The sequence below is a fragment of the Tamandua tetradactyla genome, chromosome 7 (genome assembly GCF_023851605.1).
Source record: "Tamandua tetradactyla isolate mTamTet1 chromosome 7, mTamTet1.pri, whole genome shotgun sequence".
Lineage (NCBI taxonomy): Eukaryota > Metazoa > Chordata > Mammalia > Pilosa > Myrmecophagidae > Tamandua > Tamandua tetradactyla.
This window is the reverse complement of record NC_135333.1, coordinates 63,271,544-63,295,833: the sequence shown is the minus strand read 5'-3', so window position 1 is coordinate 63,295,833 and position 24,290 is coordinate 63,271,544. Positions and strand designations below refer to the sequence as shown.

The 24,290-nt window shown below is 38.3% G+C and overlaps 1 protein-coding gene across 17 annotated transcripts in view; it reads left to right on the top strand.

Annotated features, from left to right (window-relative positions):
- ERC1 (ELKS/RAB6-interacting/CAST family member 1) overlaps positions 1-24,290 on the top strand; it is a 755,438-nt gene that overhangs the window by 166,493 nt on the left and 564,655 nt on the right. For 9 of the 17 annotated variants that reach the window (XR_013179465.1, XM_077169624.1, XM_077169620.1 and 6 more), the window contains exons 5-7: positions 3,553-3,708; positions 4,937-5,029; positions 7,571-7,738. Coding sequence is in view for 16 of the 17 variants with exons in the window: in XM_077169624.1 (XP_077025739.1) it covers positions 3,553-3,708; positions 4,937-5,029; positions 7,571-7,738 (417 nt within the window). In the remaining variant the exon portion in view is untranslated. The remainder of the gene's footprint in view (positions 1-3,552; positions 3,709-4,936; positions 5,030-7,570; positions 7,739-24,290) is intronic. The other 8 variants (XM_077169625.1, XM_077169623.1, XM_077169622.1 and 5 more) reach the window with 2 other exon arrangements.

Sequence of the window (24,290 nt, the reverse complement as noted above, 5' to 3'; positions counted from 1 at the left end):
TTGCCTCTCAGTTATTCTTTTCAAGCAAAAATAGTATTCTGTGAAAAAAGTTGCTAATTCAGCTCACAACTCAAAGCAGCACAGGAGTGCTTTTCCTAGAACAGCTACTGTACTTACTTCACTGTGCAGCAGAAGTGCTTCATGCCTGGTTCCCCATTTCTTCACTCAGAATATGAAAAAGATGTGTATATGAGGGCTAAGAATTACTAAATAATTTTGACTCCTTCACCAAGGATATTCTTAGTTAAATAGTGAAACAGTCTTTGAAACGTGTCTTATTTTTTTCCTGCAAGACCTGACAGTGATGTGTGCGGTGATTACTAATGATGCCACTCCCTTGAGTTGTGCTAAGGCACTGGCGGGTTTGCTCACCATTGCTTTTATACCTTTAGTTCAAATGTTAACACAGCGGAAGAGGCAAATAATGCCATAGTAGTGTTAAGGAAATAGTTTTGACCATGCAGTCTTCTTTGAATATACTTCAAGTTTTTTTAATGAATAATTACAAATCTTTAGGCTGTATAGAGTAGTGTTTAAGAGCTTACCCTCTGTAGTTAAACTTCTTGGATTAAAAATCTGACTTCACTTAACCAATTGTATGGCATAGAACAAGTTACCTAACAACTTTACGCCTTAGTTTCCGTATCAATTTAACAGCAATCCAACCTATGGGTTGTTTTGAGGTTTAGATTAGTTAAAACATGTAAAACACTTTGACCAGGACTTCGTACATAGTAAATATTCAATAACTGTTAGCTGACGTTGCTGTTGTTACTAGTTGTAGTAACATGTTTTTTCTTACCCTCTTCTCCCTCCCCTATGTTTTTCTTTTTTCATTTCTTGATATCTCCTAAAATGCTTGACACTGTGCTTTGCATTGTGAGTGTACATTTAATATTTGTTGACCTGGCAAGAATATTTAGTTATTCATATATAAATAATTTTATGTAAATAGGTCCTTCTCAAGTATAGTTGTGAAAAACGTTCTCTTAATTTGGATTGTTTTGTTTTGAAAGCTTGCCTACATTTTCATTCTTGAAGGGGAAAGGATTTACCAAACTAATTTCAAATTACTGGATACTGGATTCTTTGTAGTTAGATGATTAGTAGTTTTGAAAATAACCTTGTAAAGAGCCTTTCAAATGGTGAAATTTGCATTGCCACAAGTTTATTTTTTCATTTTATTTTCTGCTTCCTCTCTTTACCTAGGAGTAAAACACATGAATTTACTTATATCCACTAAAATCATCCCTTTTTTAAAAAAGTTTTTATTGTAGTACCATATGTACAACATAAACACAAAAATTCTTCCTTTAATCATCTTTTAACTGAATGGGGAAGTGTAATGTTATTAATTGGTAATGAATCTATTATTTAAAATAGATTCATTCTGCTATGAAGCAGAAAGTTCTTAGTGGTCCAGTGGGACTTGGGTGCATGATATCCTGAAATCACAACTGATGGCTTAGTTGCTGAGAGAATGGCATGAGCCTGAGAGAATGATGAAGCTCTAGAATAGCCTTTGAGGGAAATGGGAAAAGAAGAAGATTGATATACAATAAAAGAGCCTAACAACCTACAAGATGATGTAATTTTCATTTCTCCCTTCTCCTCTCCTTCCTCCGTCTCCCTTTCTTTTTTTTCCACCTCTCCTTTCTTGCCTGACACTCTCCCCCCACTTTCTCCTTTATCATGGAAGGAGAAAGAAGAATTACTGTACTCCAGGGCTAGAGCTTTGCTGTGTAGGTGTAACAGAGTGACAGGAATGTAAATGAATTGAGGATAGTATTGAAAGAGTAGTTTATTGATCAGTCCTGGAATGTAGACTGGATGTGGAAGGAAGATAATTCAGAGTTGACTGAGATTGGGAGAAAATGTAGAAGTTATGGTAGTAGAGATCTCAGTGAGGGTGAAGGACAGGAAATAATGAGAGTGCAGGATGACAGAACTGGAAAAGAGGGTCAAGAGTGATATTGGAATCTGGAGTGCAGTCCTCTAAACGGGATAGCTGAAATGGACTGGAGGATGAGTTCACTGGAATTAAAAAGATTAAAGAATTTGGACGTTGAAATCTTAGGATGATGGCAAAAGTGATAAGTGAAGGAAGGATTGTGAGCCAGGTGGCAGGAGTGATTGTGATGGTCACAATGAGGAGGGTAATGTGAAGCTGAATATGAGCTTTAAATAAAGGGAAGAAACATCATTGAGGAAAAGAACATTGATTCTTTCCCCCTGCTAGAGGTCTTCACTGGAGAGAGGTTAGGGAAATTGTATCACCTGGGGAAGCTAGATTATACTTGGGACAATCTCTGCAAAAAGGTTAAGGATTTGAGGGAATCTAACAACAACAGGATTTCAGTAGATTCAGTAGGATTGGTTAATCAATGATAGGAGAGCCAGGTCTGGGAAAGGACAGAGCAGTAAGGTGATAAGGACTAGATTTATTTAGCTATTAAAAATTCTAGGAAAATGAATCCTGGTTGGAGGAACTGTCCTCAAATAAATCTAGCTTGGGTAGAGGTCTAACTGGTGCTAGAACTAGCCCAGAGTATCAGGTGTTAATTTTCTGTCCTGTTTTCAGAAAGTAAGTATCCTGGTAGGTTCTTTTTCTGGGCTGTCAGTGACTCCCTGATGGTTTTCAGAGCTGCAGTCATGGGCCCTTTCTGGGGAGAAACTTTTATGGGTGTAAGTTTTGATAATAGAGTTGCTCATTTGGGTAAGAACTGCCTATGCGTGTTGTGGATGAGAAAAAGGAGTTATGATAGCAAGTGAGGTCAATCAAGAAATCCCTGAGGTCAAGTGGAAAAGGAAGTTAATCTCAAAAGTGTTTCCCAAAGGAATGAATTCCCTAAAACTCCAAGTGAAATAAAGCTTAATACTGAATGTTTGCTCTTATCAACTCTATTTCTTAGGTGAAAAAGTATATGCAACTATAGATAAAAGAGTATTAGTTGTGTGTGGCAGTTCTGTAATTGATGATATTTAAAGTAGTCTTGGGAATAAACTAGATATTGTGAGAAACAAAATCAAGAAATTGAATAAAAATAGGTAATGATGATGATTTACAAAGACTTTTTTTTTTTAAATCATGAAATACTTCAAATGTATACAGAACAGGTGAAATTTCTAACATGATAAAATGTAGTTAGTAAAATATAGTACTTGTAGAAATGTGCCTTTTAGGGGCCACCCAGTATAATCTTAGAATTTTTTTCACTAGATATTTGTTGACGATAAAATGCAAAGAAACTTTAATCAGTTTTCCATTGCTTTTACTTTTTTAGTTAATTCTCTCAACTTTAATTAAAAGGGTCCATAACCAGAGGAAGAACAATCATATTGTAAGATTTTTCTTATATTAAGATATAAGATTCCTTTTCTCACCCAAATGGCCATAAATGATGTATTTTACAAGCAAGGCATCAATTGTCAGGCAGCAGTTGTTCTGCATATTTGTTTACCTTTTAAAATGTAACATTTTTAAAGGCCGGGTTGTTCAACTTCTCTGAGTTTTTGTGAATATTTTTAAGTCTAATATTCTGTTGTCTTCAGGATTCAAAAATTTCCTCTATGGAACGTGGGCTCCGAGACTTGGAAGAGGAAATTCAGATGCTAAAATCAAATGGGGCTTTGAGTACTGAAGAACGGGAAGAGGAAATGAAGCAAATGGAGGTGTATCGGAGCCATTCTAAATTTATGAAAAATAAGGTAATGGTGTACTGTAATTCTTAAAAGTGGTTTAATGAATATTCCTATTTCCTGAATAATGGTGCAGATCTGCTTCATGCTGTTTTATCAGACTTTAGGGAAGAATACTTTCAGAACAATTCTTTCAAATGGAACTTGTCCAGAATTGAATTCAGATATACTTATATTGTATAATTTATAGGAGTTTTCATTGAAAAGAAAATTTCCCATATGAGACTATGCTGTGTTGTCACAGTTTAACATTTTGTATCTGTCAGTACTTCTGGGGTGATTAATATAAGTATATTCAAATGATTTTTTTCCCACTCTGTAAGACATCAAGTTCTCTTTTGTCAAGTATTTTAAAAGTCAAAACCCTAAGGCTGAATCTCTCTCCACCTTTTTTCTGACATAGGTTAAATAATATCATGTTTTCCCTTTGAATACATCCCCACAGGAAAGTCCTTTGCTGTCTTTGGAGAACAACCATTTGCTGTCAGACTTATTGCTTCTCACTTGCCCTTCAGGTGTATGTACGATAAGATAGGTGCCACTGAAGTGTATCAGTCCATGTTTATAAAATTCAGACACAGTATTCCTTCCATAGATCCAAAGTCATTTACTTTGAGGTTGTAAACCATCTAGGCAAATTTGAGGATTACAGTTATTAGTTTATCAGTTTTATTGTTGTTTAACTAAAAATCATAATTGTAATTATGAAATTTTAGCTAGAAAATACATGTTTTTTCCCCAACTCCAGAACTCAGTCATTTTAGTTCCCCAGTTTCTTGGAACTGAAAACTGAAACATTCCTAATAATGTAAAGGAATTATGCAATCATAATTCCATCTCCAGTTTCTGGCTTCTTGTACCCATATGTATTATTCTAAGAATCTGTTATCTATGAGTTCTTCTTCCAATTTCATGTTAATTTTAGAAGTAAAAAATCCACAATTCAACCTTCTATTAGTTTGTAGCTCCTTCTTCCCAAATTGAGAACAAAATATACTGCAATATAAATCTCTATGCTTATACATCCCGTTTGTGATGAGCACATTCCAGTCCATTTATAAAAGCCCTATGAAAATAGAGAAACCACCTGGGGCCCTTTGAGAAGGGGAGTAAGGGAGCAGGTTTGATTGTGTTGTATCAGTTACTGTTATTTCCAGTTACCACTCTGGCTCAAAAGCCAATATTATGAAGACCTAAGTTGATACAGAAGTGAAAAAGAATAACAATGTCGTGACAGGTAGAGCAACTGAAGGAGGAACTAAGTTCGAAAGAGGCTCAAGGGGAGGAGCTGAAAAAGAGAGCGGCTGGTCTTCAGGCCGAGGTCTTTGCCGTAAGATTTATCCCTTTGCGTGCAGTGTTCCCACAGTGGGACCCTGCTAGCTCTGGCTTCTGGGTGTCTTATACTTTCCTTCTCTATGGTTGGCAGCTTTGCCCAATACTAGCACTAACCAGCCTGCTCTGCTGTTTAACCAACTCTTGTTCACAAGTTTGACTCCGCATATGTCACTTCGTATGCATTGAGCCCTCACTTGTTCTGGAAGCCCTATACTTGTTGCTTTTGTCTTCTATAGATGTACTTCAAACCTTGTTTTTTCTGTCTTTTTCTTGTTACTGGAAGCTTGTTGATTTATATGAATAATAATCTTTTTTCTTCTTAGATACAAGAATATGCAGATATACTTAGTCTATCATATAATGTTTGAATTTGAAATTCTTGAGTAAAGTGCTTTATCGTCTTATATAGACATTATCTTTATATTTCCATTAGGTGGGTTTGCAACAAATGTTGCTTTCTTTAGAAAATTTTGTTTTGAAAGTGATTAGTTTATTTAGTTGTGTAATGAATTAAAATCAACATGAGACTTAAAAAGTCTTTAACTCTAGTTTACTAGTTCACTCTTCTGTCTAATGAATTTAAAATAGATATTTTATAATCTGCCAGGATAGGTATATTATTAATCCCAATTTATGGGTGGAGAAACCAAGGTAACAGTGGTATCTGGGAAAAAACTAATTGGGGCAGATTAGACAAATAATCTGGATTTAGAATTTTTGCCTTTAGGCTCTTCACTGTACTGTCCTAAATGAGGCCATCTGTCAAAGTGTCAGGGAAAACTGGTTGTGACCAGAATGAAAATTCTTAAAAAATTTTGCCAATTTGATGTTTTTGTTATTTATGGACCACTTTATATAGATAAAAGGTGAAATATTTTGTCTGAAAGGTTCTAATTTGGCTTTTTGGTAACCATGTATTGTCTGGAAGAGAAGTTGATCTACAACTTTATTTTTATTTCTTAGCCATTATTATTTCTATGTCCATACAGACAACAGACTAATTACATTTTATAACATTAAAAAAATTAATCCCTAACAATACAATGGCATTTGGTATAATTTCTCTGTATTACAGATTAGGAAACCAAGGCTTTAGAAGTTCTAGTAATTGCTTAAAACCACATAGCTGGCTCAGTCTCGTGTGTGGTTGACCGTAAAGCCTTGTATGCCTAACTTTTATATTATATTGCTTCTCATTTGTAATATTATCTTCTCTTTCTCAGTCTCTAAAGTCAGTTTTATTGACTTTATTTGAAGCTTATTTAATAATGCAGATGATCAGAAAACAGAGATTTTATATTTATTTTTGATGGCATAATTGAAAGTAGCTGGAAATTTGAGTAATTTCTAGGCCATAGTTCTTTAGCTGAGGAAGTGGTAACACTTTAAGCATTTCTCCTGAATATTCATTCATACAACAAATATGTGTTTTAGTGCAATCCATGTGTTAGGGATGGAATAATAGTAATGTGCCCATTTTTATTGGTAAAGTGATATCATGAAAGACCACACCATCACAATAGATGGTAACTCCTGGATGTGTATCTATTTTATTGGATGAAAATAACAGCCATTCACAAAATCTTTCACTGATGTTTTACGATCCTCAAGTACTTTGCATACAATAAGTATAAAAAATATTTGTTGAATGATTGAATAACTACATTTGTAAATAGAAAATGTAGCATCTTAAATAATGAGATTTTATGCATTCTTAATTTAGGCTACATACTTTTATCCTCTTAGTTTGTATGACATATTTTTGATGCTAGGACTTTGTGGGTAGAATATTTTTTTGGTTCGTTCCCATAAGTCATTAAAATTACAAGGATTTTAAAGTGCACATTTATAATGCCTTACAACACTAAAAGTAGTTTTTTTAAGGTAGGGATTTTGTAAATTTAGTTTGAAATGCTAGTGATCAATGAAAGCGAGGGGTAAGGGGTATGGTAGGTATAATCTTTTTTTTTTCTTTCCTGCATTCGTTTTATTTCTTTTTCTATTGTCTTTTTATTTCTTTTTCTGAATTAATGCAAATGTTCTAAGAAATGATGACTATGCAACTAAGTGATGATATTATGAATTACTGATTATATATGTTGATATTTTATTTGGTTTCTTAATTTTTTTAATAAATAACTTTTAAAAGGATAGGGATTTTGTGTAAACTTTTGTTGGAGAATGAAGAAAAATCTTATTGGAAAAATAAAAAACACAGCAGCTTTCAAATTTACTTTAAATAGTAACTAAGGAGGTTTCTTTATTTCTTTTGGTGTTACAGCTATCCAAAACTACGTTTGATCCATCATATATCATACTCATCTGATTGAATTAGGATGTCCTCTTCCCTCCATTCCTTTTTTTTTTTTTGATGGAGAATGCTAATATTTGCTGATGCAAAAAGATGAATTATGCCCTATAATAAAATTAATGCTGCATTTAGTTTCACATCTTTTTGACTCACATCTGTTAGATCCAGACCAGAGGTGATTATTTAATTTCTTCCTTCCTTATAGTGTTTTATTTTCTTCTCTAGATTGGTCAGGTGAAACAGGAACTGTCCAGAAAGGACACAGAACTCCTAGCCCTACAGACAAAGCTAGAAACACTCACGAACCAGTTCTCAGACAGTAAGCAACACATTGAAGTGCTGAAGGAGTCCTTGACTGCTAAGGAACAACGGGCTGCCATCCTACAGACTGAGGTAAAGTAGTCCTGAGATTTGTGGGGATTTGATTCCTTGGTATCTGTATTAGGTGTATTAAGTGTCTCACACTACTGTGGTAGTATAAGAGTCCAAAATCCATAGGGCGGGCTGTGAAGCTGGCAACTCCGATAAAGGGTCTCAGTGAACTCCACAGGAGAGTTTCACTGGCTGAAGAAACAGTGTAAATTCTCTCTGCTTCCTTAAAAGTCTTCAACTGATCAGATCAAATCCAACTGACTGGACTCTCTCTTGTTTGTGAGAGACACAGCCATAGTAGATCTTAGGTGTAATCAGCCACAGCTGCAATGAACTGACTGATGATTTAATAAACCAGCCTTCTGGTTTATCAACCAGCCATTCAATATCTTTTCAGAAATGTTTAGGCCAATACTTGCCTGACCAGACAACTAGGCATCATCACGTGGCTAGGTTGACAACAGAATCCAACCATCACAGCATCTTTTTGTATGTGTTACATGTTTAGAGTTAAAAAATGTGGATAGTCTTATCATTAAATCTTTAACAGTGTGATCAGTTACTATACTAAAATTTAGCTGTCTTATCTCAGTTCTTAAACCTAGCAAATTAAAACCGGTATAGTTTATTTACATTTTTAATACTCTGAGTTTTCACCAAGTCTGTATTTCAGAAGTGTTTTCTCAACTAATATTATTAAAATGAAAGGATAGTTGTAAAAAATGATTAATTGATTTAGAAGCTTTACTTTTCATTCATGGTAAAAAGGAAAGGGGCAAAAAGGAAGGGAAGGAAAAAGGGAAGAGGGAAGGAGGGAGAGTGAGGGAAACAGAGAGGGAAGCATGGACAGTTAGAGGGAAGGAGGGAAGTGAAATAAAAAACTAATCCACATTTTGTGCTGTGATTTTTCTTCTATTAAGCTGAGCTACTTACCTATTTCTACCTAGGTCCCCTATTTCACTGAGTTCTTCAAACAAATTTATATTATTTCCTTTTCCTTCTTTTCTGACTGAGAGCCAGATTATATAATGGTAATTAAATAAATCATAGATATATAATTTTTACTTTAATGGAAAAAGGAACGAAGTGGAGAAGGAATGTAAAATCCTTCAGTTGAGGAATGGAGAAAAACATAGGGAAATGACCAAAACTTTATTTCATGTGATATCTTATTTATGTACAGTTTGGGGCTTTGTTGAAAATAAGTATTCGGCTGAAATATTTATAATTTTTCATGCATTTTGACAAAGAAACCTGTACTCTATTTTAATTCGTGTTTCATTTTTTTCATGATGCTTGTCCATTCTACCTCACAGGGCAGGGATATTTTTATAAAATCATGACATGTGGTAGTAGTTAGGCTCAGACCCTAAAGTCATATTTAGTGAATATGAACTTAAGCTTTACCACTTACTAGCAGTTGTATATGATCTTGGGCATGTTATTTAACCTCATTGTGTCTCATTTTCCACATCTATAAGCTGAAGAGAATAGAAAGTAGATCCTACTTCATAAGGTTGTTGTGTGACTTGAACTAGTTTATTTATGCCTAGTCCCTGGAATATATTAAGTCCTTTGTATATTAATCATTATCATGGTCATTATAATTCTAGTAATAAAATCTGCTGATTATATATAAACTATTAAGATGATGTAAGTGAACATAGGCTTCTCTTTCATGGACATACCTTTTATTTAGAAGATCTGGTCTTTCACATTTTTATTAAGCCAAATTTCAGTTTATTCAGGAGATTAAAAAATAGAATCATTGCCTGCGAAGTTATTGGTTTATGGTTTATTAATAGATTTCACTTCAGTAACTTGTATAAATGCAGTACTACAAAGGGTCAAAAGAGGGTGCCAGTGATTTAGAGGTGACCCCTACTTCCAGGTTTTGCTACAGTAATAGCTTTGAATGGAGGCGGCAGGTGTGGGAACCAGAGAACCAAGCAGTTGGTTAATGGTGTTGCAAACATTTAAAAGCTTGTCACAGTCTAATAAATGACCTTTTCCCTTGGCAATCCATCCTTCTCTTTGTACCCCCTCAAATATTGTTCTTATTAGCTAGGCCTCACACAGATGGCTTGTGATTGGTTTCTTGTACCATGGAGAATAAAAACTTCATTTGTGGTCACTCCCTGAATGGTTTTTATATTTGTTTTAGCCATTATGGGAGTAGCTGAGTCACAGTGATTACTCTTGTTAAGTTACTGGTTCAACTGCTTTGATACATCTTCCTCATCTGGAAAGAGAGAACAGTGTAAAAGCTAAACTTCCTTTTGAATTTGGGATGATTATGTGAATGTAATATGCCTATTTCACTTGACAAGAATCACTTTTTTCAAAAAATCTTATCCATATTAGAGCCCAATAAAAGACAGTTTGAACCAGCTTTTTGAAAGTCGTCATGGATTTCTATAATAGAAGAAATGTTCTAAAAATAGTTACAAGTTGCTGTCGTTCTGCGTCCTGTTTGATTTCCTCTATTAATATAATTGTCTCCTTCTGTTTCTTATGTCCTAACCCCTAACAGCCTGGAGTAAACTAAATATCATCACACTCCTATGAAGTAAAAAGATATGGTTCTGTTGACTTTGAGGCATTTAATTATCTTGATAAGGCTACTTTGGCAGTTGATTGCCCTCCCAATCACTGCCCTGTATTTGCAGGGCAGGCGTAGACAGGGGTGCAGTGCAGGGCTACGTGCAGGGAAGGGTGCTAAGCTGGTGCCCAGGCACATTGGGTGTGGAGAGGGGTGCAGCACAGGGACATGGAGGCAGGGCACAGTGGGAGGGGCTGATCGGGAGGGCTCTGAGGGTGCATGGGTGGTTAGGGCACAGGGGAATTGAGCATGGATATGCAGGGGTGTTTTTTACTCATCTGTCCATACTGTAAATAAAAGGAACATCAGGCACGAGGTTTTCATAATCACACAATCACATTGCAAAAGCTCTATCATTATACGTTCATCTTCAAGAAACATGGCTACTGGAACATAGCTCTACAGTTTCAGGCACTTCCCTCTAGCCTCTCTAATACACCTTAGACTAAAGGGGATATCTATATAATGCATAAGGATAACCTCCAGGGTAACCTCTCGACTCTATTTGGAATCTCTCAGCCACTGACATTTTATTTTGTCTCATTTCTCTCTTCCCCCTCTCGGTTGAGAATATTTTCTCAATCCCTTGATGCTGAGTCCCAGCTCATTTTAGGATTTTTGTCCCATGTTGCTAGGGAGGTTTATACCCCAGGGATACATGTCCCATATTGGTGGGGGGTTGGCAGTGTGTTTGCTTGCCATGTTGGCTGAGAGAGAGAGATAGGCCACATCTGAGCAACAAAAGAGGTTCGCTGGGGGTGACTCTTAGGCCTGATTTTAAGTAGGTTTATCCTATCTTTTGCGGGAATAAGTTTCAATTGAACAAACCCCAAGATTGAAGGCTTGGCCTATTGATTTGGTTGTCATCACTGCTTGCGAGAATATCAGGAATTTTCCAAATGGGGAAGTTGAATTTTCCCCCTTTCTTGCCATTCCCCCAAGGTGGCTTTGCAAATACTTCTTTATTCACTGTTCAAATCACCATTTTGCCTTTTGTATTTTATATGTCATATCTAATTTTCCTTCTTTCTACACTCTTCTCCACACCTCTCTCTTCTGTCTTTTTGTATCTGTCTCCAGTGCTCCCTTTAGTATTTCTTGCAGAACTGGTCTCTTGGTCACAAATTCTCTCAGTGACTTTTTGTCTGAAAATGTTTTAATTTCTCCCTCATTTTTGAAGGACAATTTTGCTGGGTATAGAATTCTTGGTTGGCAGTTTTTCTCTTTTAGTAATTTAAATATATCATCCCACTGTCTTCTTGCCTCCATGGTTTCTGCTGAGAAATCTATGCATAGTCTTATTGGGCTTCCCTTGTATGTGATGGATTGCTTTTCTCTTGCTGCTTTCAAAATCCTCTCTTTCTCTTTGACCTCTGACATTCTGACTAGTAAGTGTCTTGGAGAACGTTCTATTTGGATCTATTCTCTTTGGGGTACGCTGCACTTCTTGGATCTGTAATTTTAGGTCTTTCATAAGAGTTGGGAAATTTTCAGTGATAATTTCTTCCATTAGTTTTTCTCCTCCTTTTCCCTTCTCTGTTCCTTTCAGGACACCCACAACATGTATATTTGTGCGCTTCATATTATCATTCAATTCTCTGGGTCCCTGCTCATATTTTTCCATTCTTTTCCCTATAGTTTCTGTTTCTTTTTGGATTTCAGATGTTCCATCCTCCAGTTCACTAATTCTAACCTCTGTCTCTTGAAATCTACCATCGTAGGTTTCCATTGTTTTTTTTTTTTATCTCTTCTACTGTATCTTTCATTCCCGTAAGTCCTGTGATTTGTTTTTTCAGACTTTCCATTTCTTCTTTTTGTTCATCCCTTGCTTTCTTCATGTCCTCCCTCAATTTATTGATTTGGTTTTTGATGAGGTTTTCCATTTCTGTTCATATATTCTGAATTAATTGTTTCAACTCCTGTGTCTCATTTGAACTATTGGTTTGTTTCTTTGACTGGGCCATATCTTCAATTTTCCTGGTGTGATTTATTATTTTTTGCTGGCATCTAGACATTTAATTACCTTAATTAGTTTATTCTGGAGATTGCTTTCACTTCTCTTACCTAGGGTTTTCTTGCTAGATGAGTTTCTTGTCTATCTGTTCTTTGACCTTCAGTTCAGCTTTTTCTGGGCCTCTAGCTTAAGTTTTGTTTAACAGAGGGTAATTTTTCAGTTCTTGTTTTCTTGTTTCTTGTCCTGCTTGTAAGGTGCCTTTTCCCTACCCACCCTTAGGAGGGTCTACATAGGTATTACAGACTCCAGCTGGGCTTTCCTGGACTAAACTGGCCTCCTATCAGGGGGAAGGAGTCACCTGTGTCAGTTTGCCCTGAGGGTGAGACCCAGCAGGTTAAAAGACTTTCCTGTGAAGTCTCTGGGCTCTGTTTTTCTTATCCTGCCCAGTATGTGGCGCTTGTCTGCCTGCGGTTCCCACCAGCAAAAGATGTTGCGGCACTTTTAACTTTGGAAGGCTCTCCCTGCTGGGGGCGTGGTGGAGACAGAGGAGAGGTTGTAGACTGGTTTTAATGGCTTCCAATTGCCAAGCCCTGGGGTCTGAAGTCCTTGAGAGAGGGATTCCACCTAAGTTGGGCTTCACCCCTCCCCTGGGGAAGGCACAGGCGGGAGACAGCCCTGAAAAGCAGTCTGTCTCTGCCTATGCCTGGGGCAGTTGCAGCCTGTGTAGTCCCACTGCTGAATCCAGAGGCAGCCAAGCCTCTGTAGAAACAACCACAAAAACGTCCGTTTCATCCTCTTTCCTCTTTTTCAGTTAGCCCAATAAGCGACCTCCGCCTTGACCAGTTTCGCCTGAGCTGGGGGCCTATTTTTAGTAGTCAGAATTTGTTTATTAATGCCACAATTGGTGTTTGGTTGGACTCAGTCCCTGCTACTGTTAGAGTGTCTTTCCTTTCCCTCCGGGAAGCTGCCTGTGGGGGAAGGGCATTGGGCACCGGCCGCCGCGTCTTGGGGAACTCACGGTTCTGGAGACTCGCAGCTGGTCCAGCTGGTCCAGACTGGGGTATGCTGTGTGTCCGGTCACTATTGTGGCTCAGGGAGCTGTTCTGTACTGTTTCTGGTTATTTAGTAGTTGTTTTGGAGGACGAACTAAAACACGCATATTGCTAAGCTGCCATCTTGGCCCCTCTAAATGCTTCTTTTTACACTGCCCAGATCACTCTGGGATTTATCAGGGTATCACACTAACCTGGAAAAACCAACAAAATCTCATTCCCTATTCAAGGTTCCATGTACTTACGATGTTCAATTAACCTGGCCATCCAAGTTAAATTAGGAAATGCACTACCCAATATATAAATTTTGCACCAGGTAAACATCTCTCCCTTTAGTCTCACACAGAATTTGAAGTTTTAAAATATGGATGATATCATCCTTTACCCAGTCTTCTGATATACCTTAGTTATTTCCAGATCAGCTTCATTCATATCTCTATTTGATGTCTGATCAGTTTTGAGCAAGTTTTTAAACAGTTCCTACGTGGTGTCCTGCTGACTTCAAAGCGCTAACTCTGAGTCTCCGATGTCACATAAATAACTGAAGTTTCTGGGAAAGACCATGTTACATACAAACAGCTCAGTATCCCAGAATTTAGAATTAACAGTTATACTCCTTAATATGTATGTGACTGTTTTTTTTTTAACATGGGCAGGCACCGGGAATCGAACCCAGGTCCTTGGGCATGGCAGGCAAGCATTCTTGCCTGCTGAGCCACTGTGGCCCACCCTACGTGACTGTTTTAAGAGCTTGTAATCTAAGACCCTTTATAATAAACCTCAACCTGATAACCCATGCTCTTGACTTTAGTTCTCCAAAATTTTTTATTATACTTAGTCCATATGATTGAGGCATGATAATATTTGTCTTTTTGTTCCTGACATTTCATTCAACATACAGCTCTAAGGTTCATTCATCTAGTTGCATGCCTCATAAGTTCATTCCTTTTAGCAGCTGCTCAGTGGTCCATTGTATATATACACATTCCTCAGTCATTGTAGTGTTTTGCCTCCTCCATTCATTGTGAATCATGAACACTGCCACCATAGACACCAGTCCATTCATATCCCCACACTCAGTTCCTATAGGTATATACTGAGCAATGGTCGGTTTCAGGGTCTTCTGGCAAACCCACCCCTACCCTCCTGGGGAACCACCACACTGCCCTCCAAGGGGCTAGGCCTCTTGTTTCCCTGCTAACAGAGAATAAGTACATTTGTCTCTGTGCATTTTCTGTAGCACTTGTTTCTCTTTGTTCATTTTTTTCTTTTTCTTTTTTTTGGGGGGGCAGGGGGTGCATGGTCCGGGAATCGAACCCAGGTCTCTCGCATGGAAGATGGGCATTCTAACCACTAAACTACCTGTGCACCCCTCTCTGTTTATTTTTAAACAGTTTTATTCACACATCATACAATCCAACCTAATTGTAGAGACATGCCTTTGCCACCATATTCTACATGAAGACATTTCCTTTTCTTCTACCCAGAATCCATATGCCTTTCCCATTCCCCCCAACTGTTAACGTTTAGTTTTGGCACAATGCCTTTGTTACATTCAGTGGAAGCATATTACAGTGTTACTGTTGACTGTACACCATAGCTTACATTGTTTGTACTTTTTCCCATTTACCATCTATTTTCAACACCCTGCAGTTGTCCTCAGTTTTGATGGACAATTAGGCTGGGTACAGAATTCTTGACTGGAAGTCTTTCTCTTTCTCCATGTTAAATATATCATACCAACTCCATATTGCCAGTTGAGTAGTCCGAACTCAGTCTTACGTGGTTTCCCTTGTATGCAGTAGATTATTTTTTAAGAGATTTTCTGCTTTTTCAGGAATTTTTGCTTTTTTTCAGCATTTGACAAACTGATTAGTATGTGTTTTGTGGGAAGCCTATTTGGATTTATTCTGTTTTGAGTTTGTTGGACTGCTTTGGTTTGCATATTTATGTCCTTTAAGGTTTGGGAAGTTTTCCATCATTATATCCTCAACTAATCTTCCTAGCCCTTTTTTCTTCTCTTCTCCTTCTTGAACACTGATGATTCTTATATTTGCGTGCTTTGTTTTGTCCATCATTTCCTTGAAATCCAATTCAAATTTTTTCTTTTTTTTTTTTTTTTGCCATTTGCTCTTTTGTGTGTTTGAAATCAGATACCCTGGATTTAGTTCACTAAAGCTTTGTTCTGCCTTTTCAAATCTGCTGTTGTGTATCTCCAATACATTTTTAATTTGGTATACAACGTCTTTAATCCCTGTGGTATCTGCTGTTTTTCTATTTATTCTTTCAAGTTCCTCTTTAGGCCCTCCTAATGTGTCTTCTTGATCTCCTTTATGTCATTAACCACCCATTGGTTTTATTTGTTAGAGTTTTAGGAACATCTTTGATTAGTTGTTTCAAAGTCCGTATCTCCTCTGTTGTTTTAATTTGGTCATTTGGTTGGGCTATATCTGTCTTCATCTTCATATGCTTAGTAATCCTTCTGTTGCCTTTAAGGCATGTAAATATCTTGACAGAGTTACTTTTAAAATTGATTTCCTTCAGTAGTCTAAACTTTGTATCTGTGGGATGGTTGTGGACAAGGATATGGAGCACAACAGTGTGGTGACGAGTTGCAGCACAGGTATAGGATTGGGTTGGGGATACTGTGCTGGTGCCTGTGAGCCTGGGATGTGGAGTGGTGTGTTGTAGAGGTGTGGTGTGGGGGCTAGATGCAACTCGTTCAGGCCTTGGAGCATAGAAGCAAGGTGTGGTGTTGGGGACCCAGAGGTAGGACGCAGCTGGAGGCTGATGGGGTGACCTGAGCAAATGCACGGGGCTGGTGCGCAGGCAGGATGTGGTAGTCACGTGGAGCACGGGGGTCGTGGGTATCAAGGTGTGGGGTAGGTGGTACATAGTTTGGGGCACAAGGAGGGCAGGGCACGGATGTGTCCTTGCACAGCTGGAGGGGTCTAGGAGGCCTGGAATGCAGATGTGCGAATGTATAGGAGCAGGGCACAGGTCACGGGGGTTGCGGACATGTGTCAGGGGCGGTTTATGTCAGTTGGCAGGGCCCTGGTGGGGTGCACAGGTCTGGGATGGGATGCACAGGTCTGGGATGGGATAGGAGCATGCCACACATGTGTGCATGGAGGTGTCTATATACCACAGATGCGCACATGAGTACCTGGCATGTGTGGAAGCTGGGCGCTTGTGTGAGGGGGTGGGGCAAGGCATGCATGCGTGCGGTCCAGGGGTTTGGGGTCAAGAGATCAGTGCATGGATGTGTGTGTGCCCAGTAGGGAGGATGTGGCTGTGAGCATGCCCAGGTCTGTGGGGTGGGGCCTTGGTGTACATGTGTCTAGGGGGCAGGGCCCTGGTGTGCGCTTTTACAGAGTTCAGGGGCCGTGGGCTGGTTTGTGTGTGCATGGGCTGGGGGTGTGTGTGGCCTGGAAGCTCAGGTTACTGTGTGCCCAAAGCTGTGAGTTGTGGTGGAGCTGTGTGAGTGCTTGTGCATAGATTGAGGGGCCTTACACTGATGTACATGCATGCAGAGCTCAGAGAAGGGTGGGGCTAGTTGCATGACTGCATGGGGGCTGGGGGCAGATGTGGTCTGGATATGAAGGTGAGCACTTTCAGCCCGGGTGTGCTGGTGACTGTCTGCAGGGGGCAGGGAGGGGGAAGTGGGAGCCAAGGGGCAGGGCCTGGTTGTGCTGGTTTCTGGAGGGGCATGGCCAGAATGTGACCTTGTGTTGGAGATGTGGGTTGGACAGGCACAGGCGCATGTATGGGCTTGTGGGTATGGGGTGTGGACATTTAGGGGTAGGAGAGGTCAGAGTGGGGGTGCTTGGAGTGTGGTGAGGGGTGTGGGTTACGGGGTTGAGGTGCATGGGGTTTGGGGGGAGTTGTGGGGTGGGGGTGGTGTGCATGAGGGTAGTGTGTTCAAGGAATACAGCTTGGCTTGCTTCCTAGTCCCCATCTCACCGTCCATGCATTCCTGAGTGCTCCAGCCTTCCATTTGGAAAGGGGCACGCTAGGCTGTTTGCATTTGCTGAAAGGTCACCTGTTCTATTTGTCTCAGTTCTTCAGCTTTTGCAGCCAGGGCTTCCTAGAGAGGAACTGTGTCCCTGGTTATTACTGGAGGTGGCTCTTTGAAGGGGTTATCTAAAGTCTAAAGAGATTCAGACTCCAGATGAGAGATTGAATACAGTGACCTTTAAGGGCCTTTTCATTTTTTTTCTGTAAATGCAATGTTATTGTTATATACTCACAAACCATATAATCACCCAAAGCTTACAATCGGTGGTTCACAGTATTATCATCCATGGGAGTCATGTCCCATGTTGCCAGGGAGATTTGTACTTCTGAGGGTCATGTCCCACATGGTCGAAGAGGCCAGTGAGTTTACCTGCTCAGTTGGCTTAGAGAGAGAGGCCTCATCTGAGCAACAAAAGAGGTTCTTTTAGGCACAATTGTAAGTATGCCTAGCTTCTCCTTTGCAGAAATAAATTTCATAAGGGCAAACCCCAAGATTGAGGTCCTGGACCATCAGATTGGCAGCCCCTAATGATTGCAAGAATATCACATCTTCCCTGGGTGGGAAGGTTTACTATTTCTACGTTTTACCCCAGTGCCTCAAGAGGTGTTTGCAAATATATTTTTATCTTCTGCCCATATTACTCTGGGATGTATCAGGGCATCACTCTAAGCTGTACAAACTATGGTTTTCTGATAAGTTTGACCATACAAGTTAAATTAGATATTGTGCTACTGAAAATAGAAATTTTGCACCAAATAAACATCTCTTCTTTTGGTCTCTCCCAGAAGATGAAGTTTTAATATACAGTCAATATCATCCTTTCTAACGCTGAAATTCTCTCTTTGTGTGATTCTTAAGGTTTTTACAAAGCAAGAAGTATAGGGCTTAGTTAATCTTAATTCTGATACCCAAATGAGTAAGTATTACAGATATGTTGGCATCAAGGGGTTAAGGTAGAACTAGGTTAACTGACCGTATTGCTTTATCATGTTTGCAGAGACCTAGAATAGTAGCATTTTGCTTGAGAGTCTACAAGCTGAATCCAGCTTATTGTAGTACATTTTGTCCTAGCCGTTACTGTGCCCTGTTTTGTCTCTGAATTTTCAAGCGAAATTGGGTAGAGAAGATACTAACATTAGTTTTTTAACTTGCAGCTTTTTTTTTTTGTAAACGAAGTGCAAAGATACTGCGTATGAATCTTTACCCCTGGCCTTTTTGATTTTCCTCTGAGCTCTTCAAATTATTGTTTTTGTTGTTAGGTAAAGCTTCATACTGACTCAGTACAGTTTGTTGAAAGAGTCTTTTTCTTTTTTTTTTTTAAGTCTTGTTTGTGTGTCTTCTGTGTGTTGTCAATCCCATGGTCTAATATCCTTCATCCAGCCTCCCCTGCAGATAGAAACAACTGGGAGATATGGTTGGAAATTATACTTAGTAACATTAAGCAAGTCACTCAGTGAATTAGTTTGGGTTTTGATTTCTTTAGCTTTAAAGCAAGGAGTTTTAAATTCAGTTATCTGTTTTTTAAAAAATTTTTAAGAAATATTTCAGAATACCAGGAAAATGCAGAAAATAATATCACAGATTCTTAGCACTCAGATTTAGCATACATTGGTGTTGGACCATATTAAGATAAAGATCCTTTAAAGTGAAAGAAATCTCATTCTTAACTATTCAATGGAAGATGTGGTTTAAATAGAAAATCTTGTTAGAATATCATATTTTCACAACTGGTTAGGGTTAGGAATAAAGGTTTGGGAATTATCTTTATATATACTATACTTAAATTAAGATTTATTTGGTTTCTCCAGAGAAAGTGATGTGAAGTGAAATGTGAAGAGGGATGAAATGACAGAGGATCCTGTGAAGAAAACTGAAGAATTCTAGTCAGTGAGTTAGAAAGTGAGAGAGTCATTTTGGCAAAGCCAAGAAAAAATTATAGAAAACGAGCCATTTTTCCATGCAGTTAATTATTACTGTTGATCGAAGGTTAAGCTAGATTGAGGTATTAGTTTTCTGATCAGAAATGAGGAGCCAAAGAATAGCATAGCTGTTTTCCTGTTCACTTCTGTCTGTAGAGAAAACATCGGTCTGATTTTGTTGAAGTTGGCATAAACCTATTTGCCATAGATGTTGATGCTTGGCATGCTGCATGGATGCTGTTCCTCTAGTTCAGTTGATGTGAATAAACAAGATCTTAGTCATCTTGTCAAGAAAGGGTGTTTGGGTGATGACTGTGTGTCTTGCTGGTCTTTCAGGGGTTTTCCTGAATATGTTTTTTGTGGTTTGCCAAATACGGGCCTCACAGAAAATTATACTATCAATTTAGTTCATTCGAAACCAAAAGATCAGTGTAGAATTCTGAGCAATTAATCTAGTAGTAGTAAAGTGGTTTTTGTGGTTATTTTTATCTTAAATCTTGAGACCAGCACATTTGAATTCTGCATTGTATGAAAAATTGGACTAAGAGAAAGTGTTACACATTTTATTTAAATTAAATACTACTAAAGAAAAGATCATTTAGTAATTAAGGTCTGGACTTGAGCAATTTTTGTACCTGATATTTGTGATATGAAATATTTTTTATATCAAAGTCTACATTTCCAGCCACACTTATACTAGATGTTTCTACATTTATAATGTGCTCTCATTTCTTTACTTCTTTTAGTAACCAATTCCTGTGGGTCTCATATCTGACATTCTCTCAAAATGACATACAGATGTTTATGACTGGTTAGCACTGGCACATTTCCAGGTCATTTAACTGAGTCAGGGATCTAATATAAAAGTGCAGTTTAGATATCTAAGTACTTTTGTTAAAGAAACAGCATACAGATAATTTAGCATGTGATTTTTGAAAATAATTTTTGTCATATGTACTTTTGTAAGATTTCCTCAACTGTGCAAGGGTCAAAGGGTTCTGTAAGCACTCTCTGTACTCACCATGGCTGATGCCTTGTAATGGATTCAGCTAATAGGAACCAAATCTGATTCTGTCAAATGGGATTTGTAACCGCACAGGATGACTTGAGCTGTGCCTGCCTGCTAAGTAGATAAGGATCAATGGGTTCTTTTGGCATCTTAGGCAGCCTGGTCGTTGAATTTCATATACCACAATAATCTTTTGCTCTGTGGTGGCAATACTTTTCTCCTGACTGTTATTCAGTCTATTCTGACATTTTGTTTTGAATCTTTTTTTTCTGTCTTTGCATAGTAGAATGTTTCTGATTTTAAGAGGTAGATGTAAACAGAGGGAAATGAAAAGATTTTTGTCAATTTATACCTTAAAAGGGACCATTGGAGAACTCAGTGATAGTCATGTAATTCATCTTTGTTTTGCATTGGATTTCTATTCTTGCTCTTGGATCCTTAATGCTGAATCTCAGCACCAAAATGAGAAATATTTTAATATAACATCTTTTGCTTTATAAAGTTTTACTTATTGTAGCTTGGTTGTTTTGTCAGTAAAGCACATTTTATGTCACCACTAAATAATCTTTTTCCTTGTGCTGGAGGAAAATATTACATAGATCATCTTGATACATATTAACTTACAGTTTTTTACCTGAGTATTTCAAGCTTTGGGGAAGTGATTGTAAATGGTCATAAATTTTGGAACTTGAAGTTGAATACTGGGCCATATTTAATTTTGGTCACATCACACAATATGTACCTTTTTATAAAGCAAATATAAATATATTTCTTAAATTATTTTTACTAAGAAATAATTTCAGCCATATAGAATATAGATAAAATAATAAAGCAGAAACACCTTAAAATGGTGTCTTGCTCAATCAAAGCTATAGGCTAAGCCCAATCTTGGGGTTTGTTCATATGAAACTTAACCCCACAAAGTAGGTCAAGCCTACTTAAAATTAGGCCTAAGAGTCACCCCCAAGAGAACCTCTTTTGTTGCTCAGATGTGGCCCAGATGTGGCCTCTCTCTCAACCAACACAACAAGCAAACTCACCACCCTCCCCCATCTACATGGAACATGACTCCCAGGGGTGTGGACCTTTCTGACAACATGGGACAGAAATCCTGGAATGAGCTGAGACTCAGCATCAAGGGATTGAGAAAAACCCCAGAACGAGCTGAGACTCAGCATCAGGGGATTGAGGAAACCTTCTCGACCAAAAGGGGGAAGAATGAAATGAGACAAAATAAAGGGTCAATGGCTGAGAGATTCCAAACAGAGTCGAGAGGTTATCCTGGAGGTTATTCTTACTCATTAAATAGGTATCATCTTGTTAGTCAAGATGTAGTGGAGAGGCTGGAGGGAATTGCCTGAAAACGTGGAGCTATGTTCTAGTAGCCATGTTTCTTGAAGATGATTGTATAATGATATAACTTTCACAATGTGACTGTGTGATTGTGAAACCTTGTGGCTGATGCCCCTTTTATCTACCTTATCAACAGACGAATAAAACATATGGAATAAAGATGAATAATAGGCGGAACAAATGTTAAAATAAATTTAGAGTGCAATACTGATGTGAGGGGGAGGGGTGGGGGGAAGAAAAAAAAGAAATCAATAGATATTGCCTTTTATCAATACTGTTGCTAGGTAGCTTTTCTTCATGTCTGCTTTAGTTTTCTTCGTTGTATTTATCAGTACCTGACAATATAAATTTTATATGCATTTGCTTATTTTCTATCTTTCCCTTTAGAATATAAGCTCCAAGAGGGAAGGGACTTTGTCTCAACTGTTGACTGCTATAGCCCCAGAATCTATACTAATGTCTATGCAAAAAGCTCTCAATAAATATTTTTTGAATGAAAAAAAAAATGGTGTCTTATGTAGGAGTTTTAAATTTTAATATAGTTGGATTTGCTATTATTTTTCCTTTATTATTTATCCTTTTTGGTTCTTTTAAAAACCAATCCTTCCAAACGTCACTGTCTTAAGGGTACTTTTCCTATATTTTCCTCTTAAAGTTTTAAAGATTTACTTCTCATCTATAGATCTTTAATTCACCCAGAACTCATTTTTGTATATGATAATAATTAAAGACCAATTTCCCCTCCCATGGGTAACCAGTTATCTAGAAATGATTAATTAAATAGTCTATCTTCTCCTAACTGATTACAGTGTCACCTGTGTTATATATATATATGGATCCCTATATGTGTGGTCTGTTATGCTTCCATTTCTGATTCAATGGTTTATCCATTTGTTCCTACATTAATACCATGCTGTCATGCTGTTTTACATTTCTTTCTTTTTTTTTAAACAGCTTTATTGACTTAAAATAAACTTTGCATATTTAATGTGTACAATTTGATGAGTTTCGGCATACATACCTATGAAACCAACACTGCAGTCAAGATAATGGGCATTATTATGTATCACTCTCAGAAGTCTTCTTGTGCCCCTTGTTACCTTTATTTGGTTACCTTTACCGCAGGTGTTTATTTCTTTATGCTGCTTTGAACCACTGTCTATTGACCTTTTGTTTCAGTCTGAAAAATCCCTTTTTGCACTGCTTGTAGGGCGAGTCTAGACTATTAGATTGTTGATTCATTGTTTTCTTGATATCCTTTAGTTCTTTTTCTTTGCTTTGCTTCATCTCCTTGAGCTTTTTGAAGATAATTTTAAAATCTTTTTTAGTGTGTCCACACTCTTGGCTTCTTTTTGGTGTTTTCTGTATTTTTAGTCTCTACCTTTGGATGGGCCATCATTTCCTGTTTCTGTGTTTGTCTTGTACTCTTTCAGTACACACTATTTTAATAATTTAAAATGTTAACTTCGGGGTTTATTCCTTAGGATATCTGTTTTGTAACCAGCTGGTGATAAGACAGATTTTGTTGAGGTTCAGGCCCTCTTATCAGGAAGGTCTGCACAAGGCAGGGTTTTCCCTGTCTTTTTTGGGCCTCTGTCTTATCCTGGACTTTTGCTTATTAGTTTTGGAGTTCTGCTGTGTACGGGAATTTGGTCGTCCCCTCTGTTTCCCAGGGGACAAACTTCCCTTTTGGGGGTACTTGAAGCCAGCAGGTCTTGGTCCCAGACTGTCTCTATAGTTTTTTGCACTCATTTTGTTGTCTCATACTGCTTTTGCATGGAGGACAAATTCTGGGAGGAGTGTCGCCCCGGGACACACCTCTCACAAGTCAGTCTTTCCCATCCAAAACGTGGCCAGGCACGCAAAGAGGGCACAGAACGGCTTTAAAGTGCCCATGTAGGGGGTCAGAAGCAAAAACTTCTCTGATGGCTCCCCAAAGGTGAGCTTTCCTGGCCTGTGCAGCAAATGCAGCCCTTTAGCTAACTATCCCCTGTGGGACTGAGGAAATGCTGTGTCTTTATTTGTCCACAGCCTCTGTCCCTTTGCAGGGAGGATTGAAACAATGGCTGCCACTGACTTTGTCTGAGGAGGGTTGAAACAATAGTTGTCTTCAGAACTGGGCTTCCAGTGATCCAAATTTGCTAATCAAAAGCTGTGATCAGCTGTTGGCCATGCCAAGTCCTGTTCTTGGGGAAGTCCCTTTCTGTCACCAGCAGCTAACCAGGGATTGGATTCCCTGGTGGCCTACAACAAGAGTAGGGGATGGACACTGGTGTCCACCAGGTGGAGAGAGCAGTTTACAGTTCTTTACCATAATATATCAGCCTTTTCCTCCTGCCCTTCTCTGGATGCTGTACAATGTTTTCTGGCCTCTGGAGTTTCAAAATAGGTGTTTTAGATAGTTCCTGCCTGTTTAATAGTTGTTTTGATGGAAGGAGTTAAGTCCTGGAGCTCCCTACCCTGCCATCTTCCCTGGAAATGTGTCTTTTACTTTAATGCGGCTACTAGAAAATTTAAAATTACCTATGTAACTTGTATATATGACTCACTATATTTCTGTTGGATACCGTTATCTTAGATGAAAGAAATCTACCTCCCTGTTTTGCTGAATTGTTACTCCTTTGTGTACGAGCAGAAAACTAAAAATATTAGAGTATGCAGGGTTC